Source organism: Pristis pectinata, chromosome 19, assembly GCF_009764475.1.
Source record: "Pristis pectinata isolate sPriPec2 chromosome 19, sPriPec2.1.pri, whole genome shotgun sequence".
NCBI classification, from domain to species: Eukaryota; Metazoa; Chordata; class Chondrichthyes; order Rhinopristiformes; family Pristidae; genus Pristis; species Pristis pectinata.
Window position 1 is genome coordinate 35,873,738 of NC_067423.1, and position 13,756 is coordinate 35,887,493.

The 13,756-nt window shown below is 40.3% G+C and overlaps 1 protein-coding gene across 1 annotated transcript; it reads left to right on the plus strand.

The window, feature by feature from the left end:
* Positions 1-699: 699 nt before the first annotated feature.
* rergla (RERG/RAS-like a) lies at positions 700-10,713 on the plus strand. Its single transcript, XM_052034007.1, has 5 exons — positions 700-915; positions 1,037-1,093; positions 2,332-2,405; positions 3,254-3,402; positions 9,704-10,713. Exons 1-5 carry the CDS (start codon positions 864-866, stop codon positions 9,972-9,974), a joined length of 603 nt encoding a protein of 200 aa, XP_051889967.1. The 5' UTR covers positions 700-863; the 3' UTR covers positions 9,975-10,713.
* Positions 10,714-13,756: the final 3,043 nt, after the last annotated feature.

A 13,756-nucleotide genomic window follows, 5' to 3' on the forward strand; every position in this document is an offset into this window, starting at 1 on the left:
CCAGTGCGCCAACTGACAGCTTCACTCCATCTCTGAACAAACCGCTTCTCAAAACCCTGGCACTGGCGCCACTGATGCTGAGGCGCCGAAATATTATTCTAAAGTTTTTGTTTCGGGGTAGTCAGTGCATTTAGTAGTTCAGGCTTATTTTTTAACGCCAGTCGTGCAACACAGTATCTTTTGCATTATTGAAACTTTTCGTAACATGGACTCCCCTCTCACAAGTTGAATGCATCTCCCCCATTGCCTAGTTTACGTCATTCAAGGTGCATTTCTGTGTGTAATATTTTTTCCGTTAACATTTAACATAAATATTCTGGTATTATCCTGCACCTTTACTTTCCATTGCATTCTGTAATTATTCCACCCATCCACGTGAGTTGGGATTAGTCTTCCCACATTATCCCTTGTTTTTATTTCCCCGCGCTATTTTTAGTCGTTTTATTCCCTTTCCCCAGCCCAGGATTTATTCGTCACACTCTCCATGATAGTTTTGAAATGCCCTGCCATCTATTTAGACATGTTTATTATTCAAAGAAAAATCTTATCTCTGGTCTTTTTTGCAGGCCTTCCCCTATTTTTCCCCCACTGCAGACGCAGAGGAATGAACAAGCACCTTCCACTTTTGCAAGCTTTCCAAACAGAAAACCGCCGCCTCCCCGGAGCCCGGGAGGATGATGGACAGCCACAGCGCCCAAGTGACGCAAGCCGAGGCGCTCCCTCAAAAGGAGATCGCCGGTTTGCGGTGCCTGCAAACAGATAGGGCTCTATTGATGCGCGTAGTCTCGCAGGAGAGCGAGGGCTATCTAAGAACTCCCGCAGAAGGGAAGGTTGACTAGAGCTCACTAATAGCCACTGACAGCATGAATGAAATCAAACTTGCTGTGTTAGGAACCGAAGGAGTTGGGAAATCCGGTAAGCGAACATCGCTGCTCAGGTCACTTCTCATAAGTGTTTTTGCGTTAAATTTCTGGAAGGCATTTCTGAAGCCTCTTGTGTATTCCTGGGTGTAACGAGACTTTTATTGTGTTCACAGCTCTCATTGTGCGTTTTCTGACCAAGCGTTTTATTGGCGAGTACGCGTCCAGTTCAGGTAAGCGCTGAAGACCCTGGGGATGCTGCAGGGATTCCAGGAAATATCAGCTCTCGTTGCGTAAACGCGCGACCCCGCTGATAAATGTGTGGGTTTCAAGATGTTAAGGCGTTTGTTTCATAATGCATCGTTCCTGCAAGCGTAGAAGAAATTGTATAATATGACCTCAATAATTGGACACTTGAATGTTTTTGGAAGCTTGAAAAACCAAATGCCTCCTGGAATCTCTTAAGCAGAGTGATGCTGATATTCCACAGTAGGAGCAATTGAAAGGAGTAAACGAAATTGAAAAAAGTGCAGATGCTGGAAATCTGAAATAAAAACAAGAAATGCTGGAGACACTCAGGTCAGGCAGCATCTGTGGGTAGAAAAAGAGTTAACATTTCAGGTTGAAAACCCTTCAACCCCAAAAACGGTTAATTCTCTTTTTCTACAGATGTTGCCTGACTTGCTCAGTGTTTCCAGCATTTTCTGTTTTTATTTTGGAGGGAGTGATATCGCGGTCGAAACCTGTCCAGCAAGGAATGCAGTTGGCAGTGTTTTGCTCATTTATTTCTGTTGCAATTTTCGTTTAATCTTGGTGTTAAACAAATTACATTTTTTAAACATTGTAAAATAACAGCATGAGAATTGTTCAGTCATGGCAGGCATCAGCTTTACAAGATGTGAAAATCAAACAAACTGCAGATATTGGAAATCTGAAAGGGAAACAGAAAATACTGGGAAAACATTGATTGCTTCACTTTCCATGGACACTGCCTGACTTGCTGCATTTACCCAGCATTTTCTGTTCTTGTCTCAGAATTCAGAAGACAACTTGTCAAACTATGAGTGTGGCTTAAAAATGTGCAGAATGTGGGACCTTACTGTGCACATGTTTGTCCACATGACAGCAGTGATTGCACACCACAGTCAATAAAGAATGTTACTAAACTTCTTTTGGAAATGCTGTGATAAAGGCTTGATAAAGATCAATGTGCCTGATTTTTATATTAGCAACAACAAGACCAGAATGTATTCAAAATTATTCAGATACAAGTTTTAAGTTGCAGCCAATAAAATTGAAATATTTGCGTGACATATTTAAGTTCAGAATAGAATATGTGCCAGCTTTTAATGTTTTTACATTTTAAACTGTGTGTCTAATTGCTCAGACAATTATTTTGAAACAGATTTGGGGACAGGAGCAGTAATATTGCTGTGTAATAATCTGATTAAACCTCTGATTATTCTTGCAGAGTGCATTTACAAAAAACGCTTATCCATAGACGGCCGGCAAATTAATTTAGAAATATTTGATCCATGTTCCCAAGTAAGTCTTTCTTTCGAATAGATTTCTCGTGTCTTGTGAAACAGAGGACATGACTCATTGCTGGTAGCAGAAAACTCTGTTTATTCTGAGTCATATTATATTGATAATGTGACCTCTTTGGCTATGTTAGACATGTAGATTGTTCCGTTATAACCATTGCACACACTGTTCAAAAAAGGGAAAAGTACATAAAAACTTAAAACCTGCAGAAAATGCCATTGACTCCGCTTGCATTGTAATTGCTTAAAAACAAAGCACTTTCAGATGTCCTTGGGGATGTAGTAGGGTCTGTGACTATCTGGAAGGCAAAATATATTTTTTTAAATTAGTGATGGATTTACAGGAGGAAATTGTGATCAGTGACGAGGGACATAACTTGTAACTATTGTTGGAGTAACAGAGAGCAAAAGCGGACAAAATGTTGTAACAGAGCCTCATTGCGTTGTGACTGTCTCACCACAAACATCATTGAAGGAGTAAGAGTATTTGAAAAGGAACTCTGTCAAAAGACTTGGAGAAAAGGAGTGAAGTTTGGGGAGGTTGCTTCCATTGAAAAAACTCAGTGGATAAGAATTACAGGTTCCTTGTATATTGTTAATGATGATTTATTTCCTTTTTTTTATCAATGGATTCCACAGCCTCTTATCTCACTTTTTTTTAATCACCAAAGGTTATGCCTTCTTGTTTCTACTTAACCAACCTTATTTAAGTTTTCACTTTTTTATAAGAAGAAACTTAGTCAAATAACTGTAACTGTGAACTAAATTAGAATTAATGCTCAATATGTTGAATATTCTCTTTTAAAGCACAGATAAAAATAGTTTTATTTTGTAATGACTCTCTTCTAGAATTTGGAGAATAAGTCATCACTAATTGATCAAGTGAACTGGGCTGATGGGTTTGTTGTGGTGTACGATATCGGTGATCGTTCCTCCTTTGTCTCAGCGAAGACTCTCATTCGACGACTACGAGAAGTGAATAGTGAGATTTGCAAAAGGTAAATGCACATTATTTTGTTACTGTCTTCAACTCTGGTCATCCCTTTAAACTGGGTGGTTTGGATCTTCCCAATGGTCTGCCCACCATTTCATTTACAACAATCTTTTTTTAATTATTATATTTTCCACTCATTTGAACAATTATGAGACTGTCACTCTAAATCAAAAAACTGCAGATGCTGGAAGTCTGAAACAAGAACAGAAAATGCTGGAAACACTCACCAGTCAGGCAGCATCTGTGGAAGAGAAACTGTTCACATTTCAGGTCCCGGACTCTTCTCTTTTCACAGATACTGCCTGCCCTGTTCACTATTTCCAGCATGTTCTGCTTCGTACCAGACTGTCACAGTTATTGCTCCATCACATACTTGCCATGTTAATTCGTTAGATATATGTGCTTGTATTTTGTTCATTCAGGATATAGATCCAAGATTCTAGAGTCTCCGCAGTAAATCAGAAGTCCTGTATTCAACTAGTCTTAGCCTCATTCAGCCAATATAGTGAAATATGCAGTGGGCACTCTGCAGAAGGTTTTTTTTTTGTTGTTAGTTGGGTTGAAGTGTTGCACACTGACCAAGTGTTTATAGCTGATCTGGGAGTACAGGAAGCTTTCACTCCCTCCCCAGTAGGTGAGACTGGTGTTAGAAATAATGCTGCCATCCTTGAAATAATTGTCCTATATGAGCTGCGGGAGTAGCTCATATTGAGGGATGGGGAATGAAAGACAAAGCAGCAAAGAATAGTTATTATATTAGTCTTGGATCATTGTATCTTATGTGAGTGTGTGTGTGATGATACATGGGGAGTTACTGGCAAAACTAGTACTCGTGTGTGCACATGCAAAGTAGGGAAGCTTGAACGGAACGATAAGGCAACACTAGATCGGAAAGCAAAATACTGCAGATGCCAGAAAACTGAAGTAAAATTAGAAAATGCTGGACATGGTCATAGGATAGGCAGCATCTATAGAGGGAGAAACATTTGAGGTTGATGCCTTTTGTCAGAACCCGATGTTTAGTCACCTACAACTGAAGGCAGAATGGTCCAGTGTTGAATATTAAACAAGGTAGCATTTGAGCATGAAGCAAGGCTCAGAATAGCATCCTCTGAAAATGTTATCAGTATGCCCCAGTAGCTAACATCTGCATGAGATCTTTTGCAGTAGTTATAGAAACAGAGAATTAAAAGATGCTGGGAATCACCGCTAGTCAGGCGGCATTACCGGAGAAAGGCACCAGAGTTAACTATTGTCGATTGATAACCTTCTGTTGGAATGGGATGAAGACCTAGAAGTAATCAAACACAGAACCGAGGGAAAGGAAGTGGCAGAGAAAGAGCAAGTAGGAAATGCCTGTGATCAGCTGGAGGGTAGTAATGGTTAAATGACCAAAATGATGCTGTTAATGGGACAAACAAGTATGATTAAAGTTATGCTGTAAGGTTGGAGAATGTCTCACAGAAAGATGAGATTTTTTTTTGTGAGCCTGCATTACACTTCACTGGACGAGTGTAGGCTGAGAGCGAGATGGAAGTGGGTGTGGGATGGAGAATTAAAGAAGAACTGAGAACAAAGGACACTCATGTAATTTGGTTACTGTCATGTGACTGTATTCCTTTAATTAGCTTCACAAATATTGAAGAATAAATTATACCGATCATTAAAAAAAATGAACACACAGACTGAATTTTCAAAGCTGTTTTTATTGTTCCGTAGGTTTTCTCATCATATTTACCCTGTGAGTACATCCAATTTCATGAAACAGTTGAATCACGATCTTCCTTCTCTATTTACGAATCAGAATCAGATTTATTATCACTGACTTATATGACGTGAAATTTGTTGTTTTGTGGCAGCAGTACAGTACAAAGACATTAAAATTTACCACAAATTACAAAAATAAATAAATAGTGCAGAAAAAATTCTGTTGTGAATGGGTAAAAGGTAAATCTGTAAAAAGTTAGGTTACACAGGACATTACTAGTGAAGTTGAAATGTGCACATGTTATCGCCTTGCTTTTTCTAATGTGTAATTTTATTAGAAAATCTAGGCTCATCTTCAGATATGCAATAATCAGAATTTTATGTGCTTTAAATTGTCTTTTTTTTGTCATAATCTGTAAATCTTGCTGTTCTGGAAGCAAATAAAATGAGCCTTGTGGGCTGTGTGCCCAGTGCATGGACTAGGTTTTCAAACTGATCAAGTTAAAAGTGGAATGCAATTAGAAAACCAGATGTTTTAATTCAAAACTTACACTTTGGTTGGAGAGGAGAGAAGAAATTTGAAAATTCTCTCCAAAGTTAGGTACAGGAGAAACATTTTGAGAACTTCTGACCTAAAAAGGGTTGATGTGATTAAAACCATTTGTTTTCCACAAGTATCAACTTTGGCAAATCTATTTTCTTGTGGAGTCTGGTTGACATCAATTTTATCTCTTTAGGCTCCTAATGTTGTAAATTTTGGAACATCTTGCAGGAAGGGCCAAAACAAGATTTTCATTCCAAAAATGTCATATTTGAAGATGTCAATGCTACCTTTAATTTTAGGATCTGCATAGAAATTTGCCCTTTAGACCACTAACTCTGTGCTGACCAGATTCTACCAACAATTTACAGTGGCAATTAACCCAGCAGCCTGCATACATGCCTTTGAGATGAAGGAGGAAGCTGGAACTCCCAGAGGAAACCCACATATGAGAATGGGCAAACTCCACACAGATAGCACTGGAGGGCAGGATTGAACATGGGTCACTGCGAGGCAGCAATTCTACTGGCTGCACCACTGTGCTGCCCCTATTGTAACTATTTAAATTAGTCTAGGCATGTTTATCCCAAAAATAAAACACTTAGTCATCTCACTTGTTTTTCAACAGTAATTCATACTGTACGTTAGCTTTCAAGAGTAAATAGGTGACTTTAATTTTAAATTTTGTTGTACTGTCACACAGTACACAAACTACAATCACAGCTTCATTTCATAGGGAGTCATTGAAGTGATTTGAGAAGTGGTAAATGCTCAGTACTGCAGGTTCCTTGTGAATGACCAGTTTTATCACCAGTCCCTGGTGACTGGTTGATTAGTAGTTCTTACTAATGAGATTATAATTGGAGTTATCAATTTAAAAACAGCACATCTGCCATTGTAATTATTGATCATAAAAAAAATTGCAAAAAAGTCATAATATTTTTCCCAAAGTTATGCAAGTCTCCAGTGAAACAATTGCATCGTATTCTTTATAGCTGAGGCCCTGGATTTGTTTTTTGTATTCCTGATCAGCCAAGGCTAATACTAAAGCATTTCAGAAATCTGTATTAGCTAGGAGAGTGGTTAACAACCTCTAATGTCTATGATTCAGCATTAAGTGATACAATTTATGTTGCTTTAGAAAGCAGGGCATTCAATAAGGTGAAACAAAAAATGTTTAGTTTTTCAAGTTTATTTGTCGACTTCACAGTTAGTTGAATAGGACAGTGTTTAAATGTTTGTAGCACACCAATAATATAATACTTGGACTAAAGAAAGGTTTGACCAATTTTAGGTATTAATTCCAGTGTGTTCTGAACATGAGCTGGAAAGGTCATGCAGGGCTTACATTGGATACTTCATATGTCTCATGTTTCTCAGTGATACAGAAGGAGGCCATTTAGCCCAACTCTGTCAGTTCTCTGAGGAATTGGTCCCATTTCCCCTACTTATTTCCCCGTAACCTATTCTCACTCACTTGCCCATCAATTGCCCTCTGTTCTCCTGCTACCAACCCGTATTGGGGGCAGTTAACAGCCCCCAATTAACCTTCCATCAGCATGTCTTCAGGATGTGGGAGGATAACGGAGCATCATGGGGAAACCCACGTGGTCACAGGGAGAACATGCAAACCCCACGGGGACAGGATCAAACTTGGGTCACTGGGGCTGGGTGGCAACAACATTAACTGCTGCATTAGTGCCACCCACTCCAGAATACTGCGTACACAATTACACTGCTATAACCATCCAGCCCACTGCATACACTATTACACTGCTACAACTCTCCAAAACATAACATATATAGTATTGGTTTATTATTGTCATAAGGAAGGCACGCCAGCGTCTTTACTTTCTTAGAAGGTTAAGGAGGTTCACCATGTCATCGAACATGAATAAACTTCTACAGATGTACTGTTAAAGGTATCCTGACTGGTTGCATCATGGTCAGGTATGGCAAATTGAATGCACGGGAACATAAGAAGTTGCAGAGAGTAGTGGACTCAGCCCAATAACTCATGGGTAAATTCCTCCTCACCACTGGTAGTATCTACATGTGGTGCTGCCTCAAGAAGGCAATATCTATCATCAAAGATCCCCACCATCTGGGCCATGCCATCTTCTCGCAGCTACCACGGGGCAGGAGGCACAGAAGCCTGAAGTCCCACACCACCAGGTTCAAGAACAGCTACTTCCCTTCAACCATTAGATTCTGGAACCAACCTACACAACCCTAATCACTACCTCAGTATAACAACACTGTGACCACTCTGCGCTATAATGGACTTTGTTTTTTTGTTCTAATTGTGTTCTTTTTTTGTATAATTTATGTTGTTAATTTATGTTTTTCTTATGAATGTTTCTCTGATGCTATGTGCTGGTGATGCTGCTGCAAGTGAGTTTTTTATTGCACCTGTGCATACATGTGCATATGAGAATAAACTAGATTTTGACTTTGATGTACTGAGATATAATGAAAAGCTTTTATTTTGTATGCCATCCAGACAGATTATGCCACACATAATTACATCGAGATAGTAGAAAGAAAACAGAATGCAGAATATAGTGTTGTAGCTAAAGAGAATGTGCAGACAAAGTGCAAGGGCCACAACAAGGTAGATGGGGAGATCAAGAGTTCATCCTTTAGCAAATGAGAGGTCCATTCAAGAGTCATTTAACAGTGGGATAAAAGCTGTTCTTAAGTCCGGTGGTTCGTGCTCTCGGGCTTTTGTATCTTCTGCCCGATGGGGGAGGGGAGAGAATGACCGGGGTGGGTGGGGGCCTTGATTATGTTAGCTACTTTTCCAAGGCAGCAGGAAGTGTAGACAGAGTCCCATCCAACCCACTGTATACACTGTTCCAACACTCCAAAATATTACATACACTGTACACTGCTATAACATACAAATATACAGGAAGTCCCCGGGTTACGAACGAGTTCTGTTTCTGAGACTGTTCGTAACCCAATTTTGTATGTAGCTCGGAACAGTGCCCGCGCATGCGCACTTGGGCCGGGGATCGCGGCCGCACATGGCCCCAGCCGCACATACGCACTTGGCCCGGGGTTGGGCCAAAGAAGGTGTACTGCCTCCGTGGTAGGATCGGGGGCCGGGCCCACTTACAAACTGATCACGAAGGTCGGTTTGTAAGTACGGGCGTTCGTAAGTATGGGCGTTCGTAAGTCGGGGACTTCCTGTACTGCATACATCGTGATCTGCTGTAACCATACAGAATACAGAATCAGGTTTATTATCACTGACATGTCGTGAAATTTGTTGTTTTGTGGCAGCAGTACAGTGCAAAACATAAAAATTACTATAAGTTACAAAAATAAATAAATGGTGTAAAAGAGGAATAACGAGGTAGTGTTCATGGGTTCATGGACCGTTCAGAAATCTGATGGTCATTTAGTCCATTGTATGCAGAGGGTCAATTCTCTAAGTGACCCAGGGTATCTAACCTGCTCAGTACAAAACTGAGGGGCAGTGCTGGCAGTTTACCGATATGCATAATCAGAAAGTCCACTGTGGGAAAAGCTTAAGCTTTAAGGGAGACATTTCTCCCTTGCTGTGGGCTCTAAATGCACCCACAGCTCTATGCAGTCAGCCTGTTGATGTCAGAGAAGTTGAAGGTTAGGAGGAGAGGAGCAAGGTCAGCTGATACTCTCTCATGCATTGGTGTTAGCGACCAAGGATGAATTTCTCCCAGTGATTATCCACAGCAGGCAACAAGTGATGAGCATCCCATGTATAATTAGGGTCTTCTCCATGAATAGCTGTCTCTGGCCTAACCACACGCAGACAAGATCTGAATTTGAAATTACAGTGGAATTGGAAACATTATCAGAAGTTATTTGCATGAGATAAAGCAACTATATATGAACAAAAACATGTCCTTTAGGCAATCTGTGTCTCTGGATTGCAAATTAGTAATTACAGAGCTGTACCTGAAAATATGTAATTATTTTTTGGCTTTGTTTGCAGAAAAGTTTGTGTAGTTAAAAGGTTTAAGATTTTGTTGCCTGTTCTAAACACTTAAATTTATTTTCAATTGTACAGAGATGTTACATCAGTGATATTTTTAGTTGGCAATAAGCAAGACTTGTGCCACATGAGAGAAGTGAGAGAGGAGGAGGGGCTGCTCTTAGCTGGAGAAAACAAATGCCACTTTTGCGAACTGTCAGCAGCTGAAGATCACCAGGAGGTAGGAACGATGTTTTCAAAGGCCATCAGGAATGCAAGTGGAAATCGTAGAAGACGACCCAGTGGCTCAAAGTCAATGGCTAAATTAATTAACAATGTGTTTGGTAAAAGAAGGAAATCTGTGTAACACAATGCAATTTCCCTCCCAATGCCCATGTTATAACAAATGTAAGGCCTCCAAAAATACCTGGTGTTTCCCACCTTCTTAATCCAGATCAACAGAGAAATAACAAAAAAAGCAAACTCTTAGTAGATGTTTTTGTTTCGAATGAAAATGTAAAATAAGGATTGTTCTGATTGGCTTTCCTGGCATAAATCAGTGTGTAGGGAATAATGTAGCCTTAAAACCGGTTTTACTAAGATTTGCTGCTCAAACATCTATTCGCTCCCCTTAGGGAGAGCTCATTTTGGAAGCACTAATTTTAATCTATGATATTCTGATGTATTATCAGTGACTTCCATACATATTGGTACAATATCATGAAAAGTCTAATTGTGCAGTCAGATCTAAATGTTATATATTTTGATAACTATTTAAGTGTAATCACTTTGTGGGACAGATTATAAGTGAATGTTAAGGTTGATCTGTATGAAATAATAGTTTGTCTACCTAGCAAGCTTTTCCAAAATGAACCTCCACTGCTCCTTTTGACACTTGGGTTTATATCTGTAACATGTGTTCAGGACACACAAAGGTACAAAAATAAAACTGGGTTTGTCATACACCTGGTGTAAATATGTGAAAGTTTTGTACATCATAATACTTATTGTACCAATTTATGTAATTAAGCAACCAGTCATTCTATATTCCTTCTATTTTTTCTACTTCAATTGTGATTGGTGTTGTGCAATTAAAACCTTTTACACTGCCAACATGTGCCAACAGTTATTTTTTAATTCCTTTAAATTCCTTTAAATGTTGTCCTTTAAATTCCTTCAAAGGACATTTTAAATGTGCGCTTGCCAATGGACCATCACATATTGGAAATAAATACTGGGATCTTCATAATTTCTAACCAATAAAATTAATTAATGGAAACTTATGGGCAGGTACAGTGATGCTTTGACAAGTGCTCCTGCCAAGTGAGCTGCTCCATTGTAACACACACCCTTTGCTGCTGCTTCTTCCTATTCCTTGCTGTTGCATGAATTACTCTCACAGAGGTTTTAGTTGAGTGAAAATTTGACCTGTATAATAACTTATCTCCTGTGATGTTGCTTGAAGTAGGCATGGGGTCTGAAATTACATGTGGCACTTGGGTGGTAATCTGGCCTGTCCCTTTAAGGACACTTATTGTGTTATGCCATTTAGCGTATTGTGTTAAAAATTTTATGTTCCTGGACTTCCTTTCTTAAGAGGACAGTGGTAACAAAATACAACACTATCTTAAAACTATCTTGAAGTGCCCCACAGGTTTATTCAGCCAATAACGGACAGTTTGTTGAAAGATTAGGAGAGGTAACTAGAAGATGGAGTCAGTGGAACCAAACTTCAGGAGTCAAATTGGAATTTGTTTATTATTGTTACATGTTCCAAGATACAGTGAATCACTCTTGTTTGCACGCCATCCAGGCAGAATCATACATAAGTACATCAAGGTAGTAAAAAGAAAAACAAAATGCAGAATAAAGTGTTACAGAGAAAGTGCAGTGCACATTGGCAAATAAAGTGCAAGGGCTATGATGAGATAGATCGGGAGATCAAGAATTCATCTATTAGCGTATGAGAGGTCCGTTCAAGAGTCCTGATAAAAGTGGGATAGAAGCTGTCCTTGCAGTCTGGTGGTACGTGCTCTCAGGCTTTTGTATCTTCTGTCCAATGGGAGAGGGGAGAAGAGAGAATGATTGGAGTGGGAGGGGTCGTTGATTATGTTGGCTGCTTTCCTGAGGCAGCGGGAAGTGTAGACAGAGGTGAGGCTTGTTTGCGTGCCAATATTGCTGTGCACGTCTAGTATGTGCCACCAAGGAAGAATTTCCCTCTCAGATTTCTGCATGACATGGAAAGAGGCCACCTGGCCCTCTGAGTCTATACCAGCTCAGAGAGCAATCCTATTTCCCAATAATTTTCCCTCCAACCTATTCACCTCACATTCCCATAAACCCCCCACACCGCCCACCCCCCCCCACCCAGATTCCACCACTCACCTAAACTAGGAACAGTTTACAGTGGCCAATTACCCTACCAACCCGCACACCTTTGGGATGTGGGAGAAAGTGGAGCACCTGAAGGAAAGCCACACGGTCACGGAGAATGTGTGAACTCCACACAGACAGAACCACAGGTCAGGATTGAACCCAGGTCAGTGGTGCTGTGAGACAACAGCTCTATAAGTTGTGTCATTGTGCAGTAAGTAGTTTTGCGAACTCAATCTAATGTTGACCTAATGAACCAAGAGTACAAACATGTTACAAAATTGGTTTACACTCTTTCCCCTTTATTAAAATGCTGTGTGTATCTGGCTGGCAAGTGTACACAGAGCTTGTGCCATTCCCCCAGTGGCTGCTGGGAAGTGAGGCAGAGCCTGAAAGTACCTTCTCCATTGTAGCTACAACATTGTTGCAATAGAGTGCCATGGAGTTGAGGGAAAGCAAGATGGGGAGTGGGAGGGGAAAACATACTGTATGCTCCCGGTGCATTCGAACAAACTACCGTTCCCCTACCCCATCAATTATGATCTCAGCATGCTCCATTCCTGTGCCCTTAATAAGCCCTAGCCACTGAGAGAGATATGATAACAATACAGGCAGACTTATTGCAGTTATTTTAAAAAAATAATAGTTATTTGTAAAAACATACAAGAAATACAAAATCAGTGCTTGGCTTTCTTTATATTCATAGTGTTACTCAGTCAGTACATTCAGAGTGTTATCGGGCCTATACATCTGTAGTGTGAGTACATTCTGTAGGCAGACTGTCATTGCCACCCATGTGGCCCACTTTGGGTAATACAAAACTTCTGGTATTTGAGAGTTGACACAGGGACTATCCCCGCAATGTCTAGTGGCAGAAGGACCGTAGACTGAAGTCCTTCCCCACAAAGCCTTTGCATTGGCTGCACTAGTGCATACCTTAGCACGTACTCCTGTAGCCTGGAATGTGCCAGTCAGCAGCATCTTATTGCACTGGAAGAGTAACATGTTTTGGGCAGAGCAAAGTGCGTCTTTCACTGAGTTGATGATCTTCCAGCAGCACTTGATGCTTCTCTCAGTGACTTGATGCATCCCTGGGGACAATTGATAGGTCAGCAACTGCTTGGGATGAACCTCGACAAGGGCCCTTGCATCCTTTTCCAGACCTTTGCAAATCCACAATGAGGTGGGTGATCATCTCGTCCCTACTCCAGCCTTCCTGAGGGCAGCATGCGTTAGGAGTGAGACTCCAACTATGCAGGAAGGATTCTTTGATTCTTGTTGCAACCATGTACCTTATGGCAATTACTTATACTCCTCCCTGCTCTACTGTCCACTTCGCATCTTGTATCTCCCCAGGAGAATATACTTTCTCTGACTGCCCAGTATTTGTATTTTCAACATCATGAGTGATGTTTTTATTCCTCCTTGCTATGTGTTGATAGGTAAATACTTCTCTCTTCAATTGTGCTTCATTACCAGTTTCTGACTGAGAAATTACAGCCAAACATGCAAGTCTGATCCTATTTTTCCTATAAACAAATTCCTGCCAAATTATCCTGAATTGCTGTAATCTAGATATAGGATTTTAGTATATAAACTCACGGATCTCTCTGGGCTATGCCAGACTGAGAATGAGGGTCTGGTTGTGAAAATAGCTGAATGAACACAAGCACAAGTGCTAGATTTGGGCTTCAAATTAATATTCAAGTGCATTAGGACAATAGGTACACTGCAGTTGCTTATTCATCTCACCAATGATCGAAGAGGCCGGGCTCA

Excerpts from the sequence above, each read along its gene's own strand:
- rergla (XM_052034007.1), top strand. The coding sequence starts at position 864 with ATGAATGAAATCAAACTTGCTGTGTTAGGAACCGAAGGAGTTGGGAAA. Across the intron at positions 2,406-3,253 it reads TATTTGATCCATGTTCCCAA|AATTTGGAGAATAAGTCATC; the intron begins GTAAGTCTTTCT and ends ACTCTCTTCTAG. Across the intron at positions 3,403-9,703 it reads AATAGTGAGATTTGCAAAAG|AGATGTTACATCAGTGATAT; the intron begins GTAAATGCACAT and ends TCAATTGTACAG.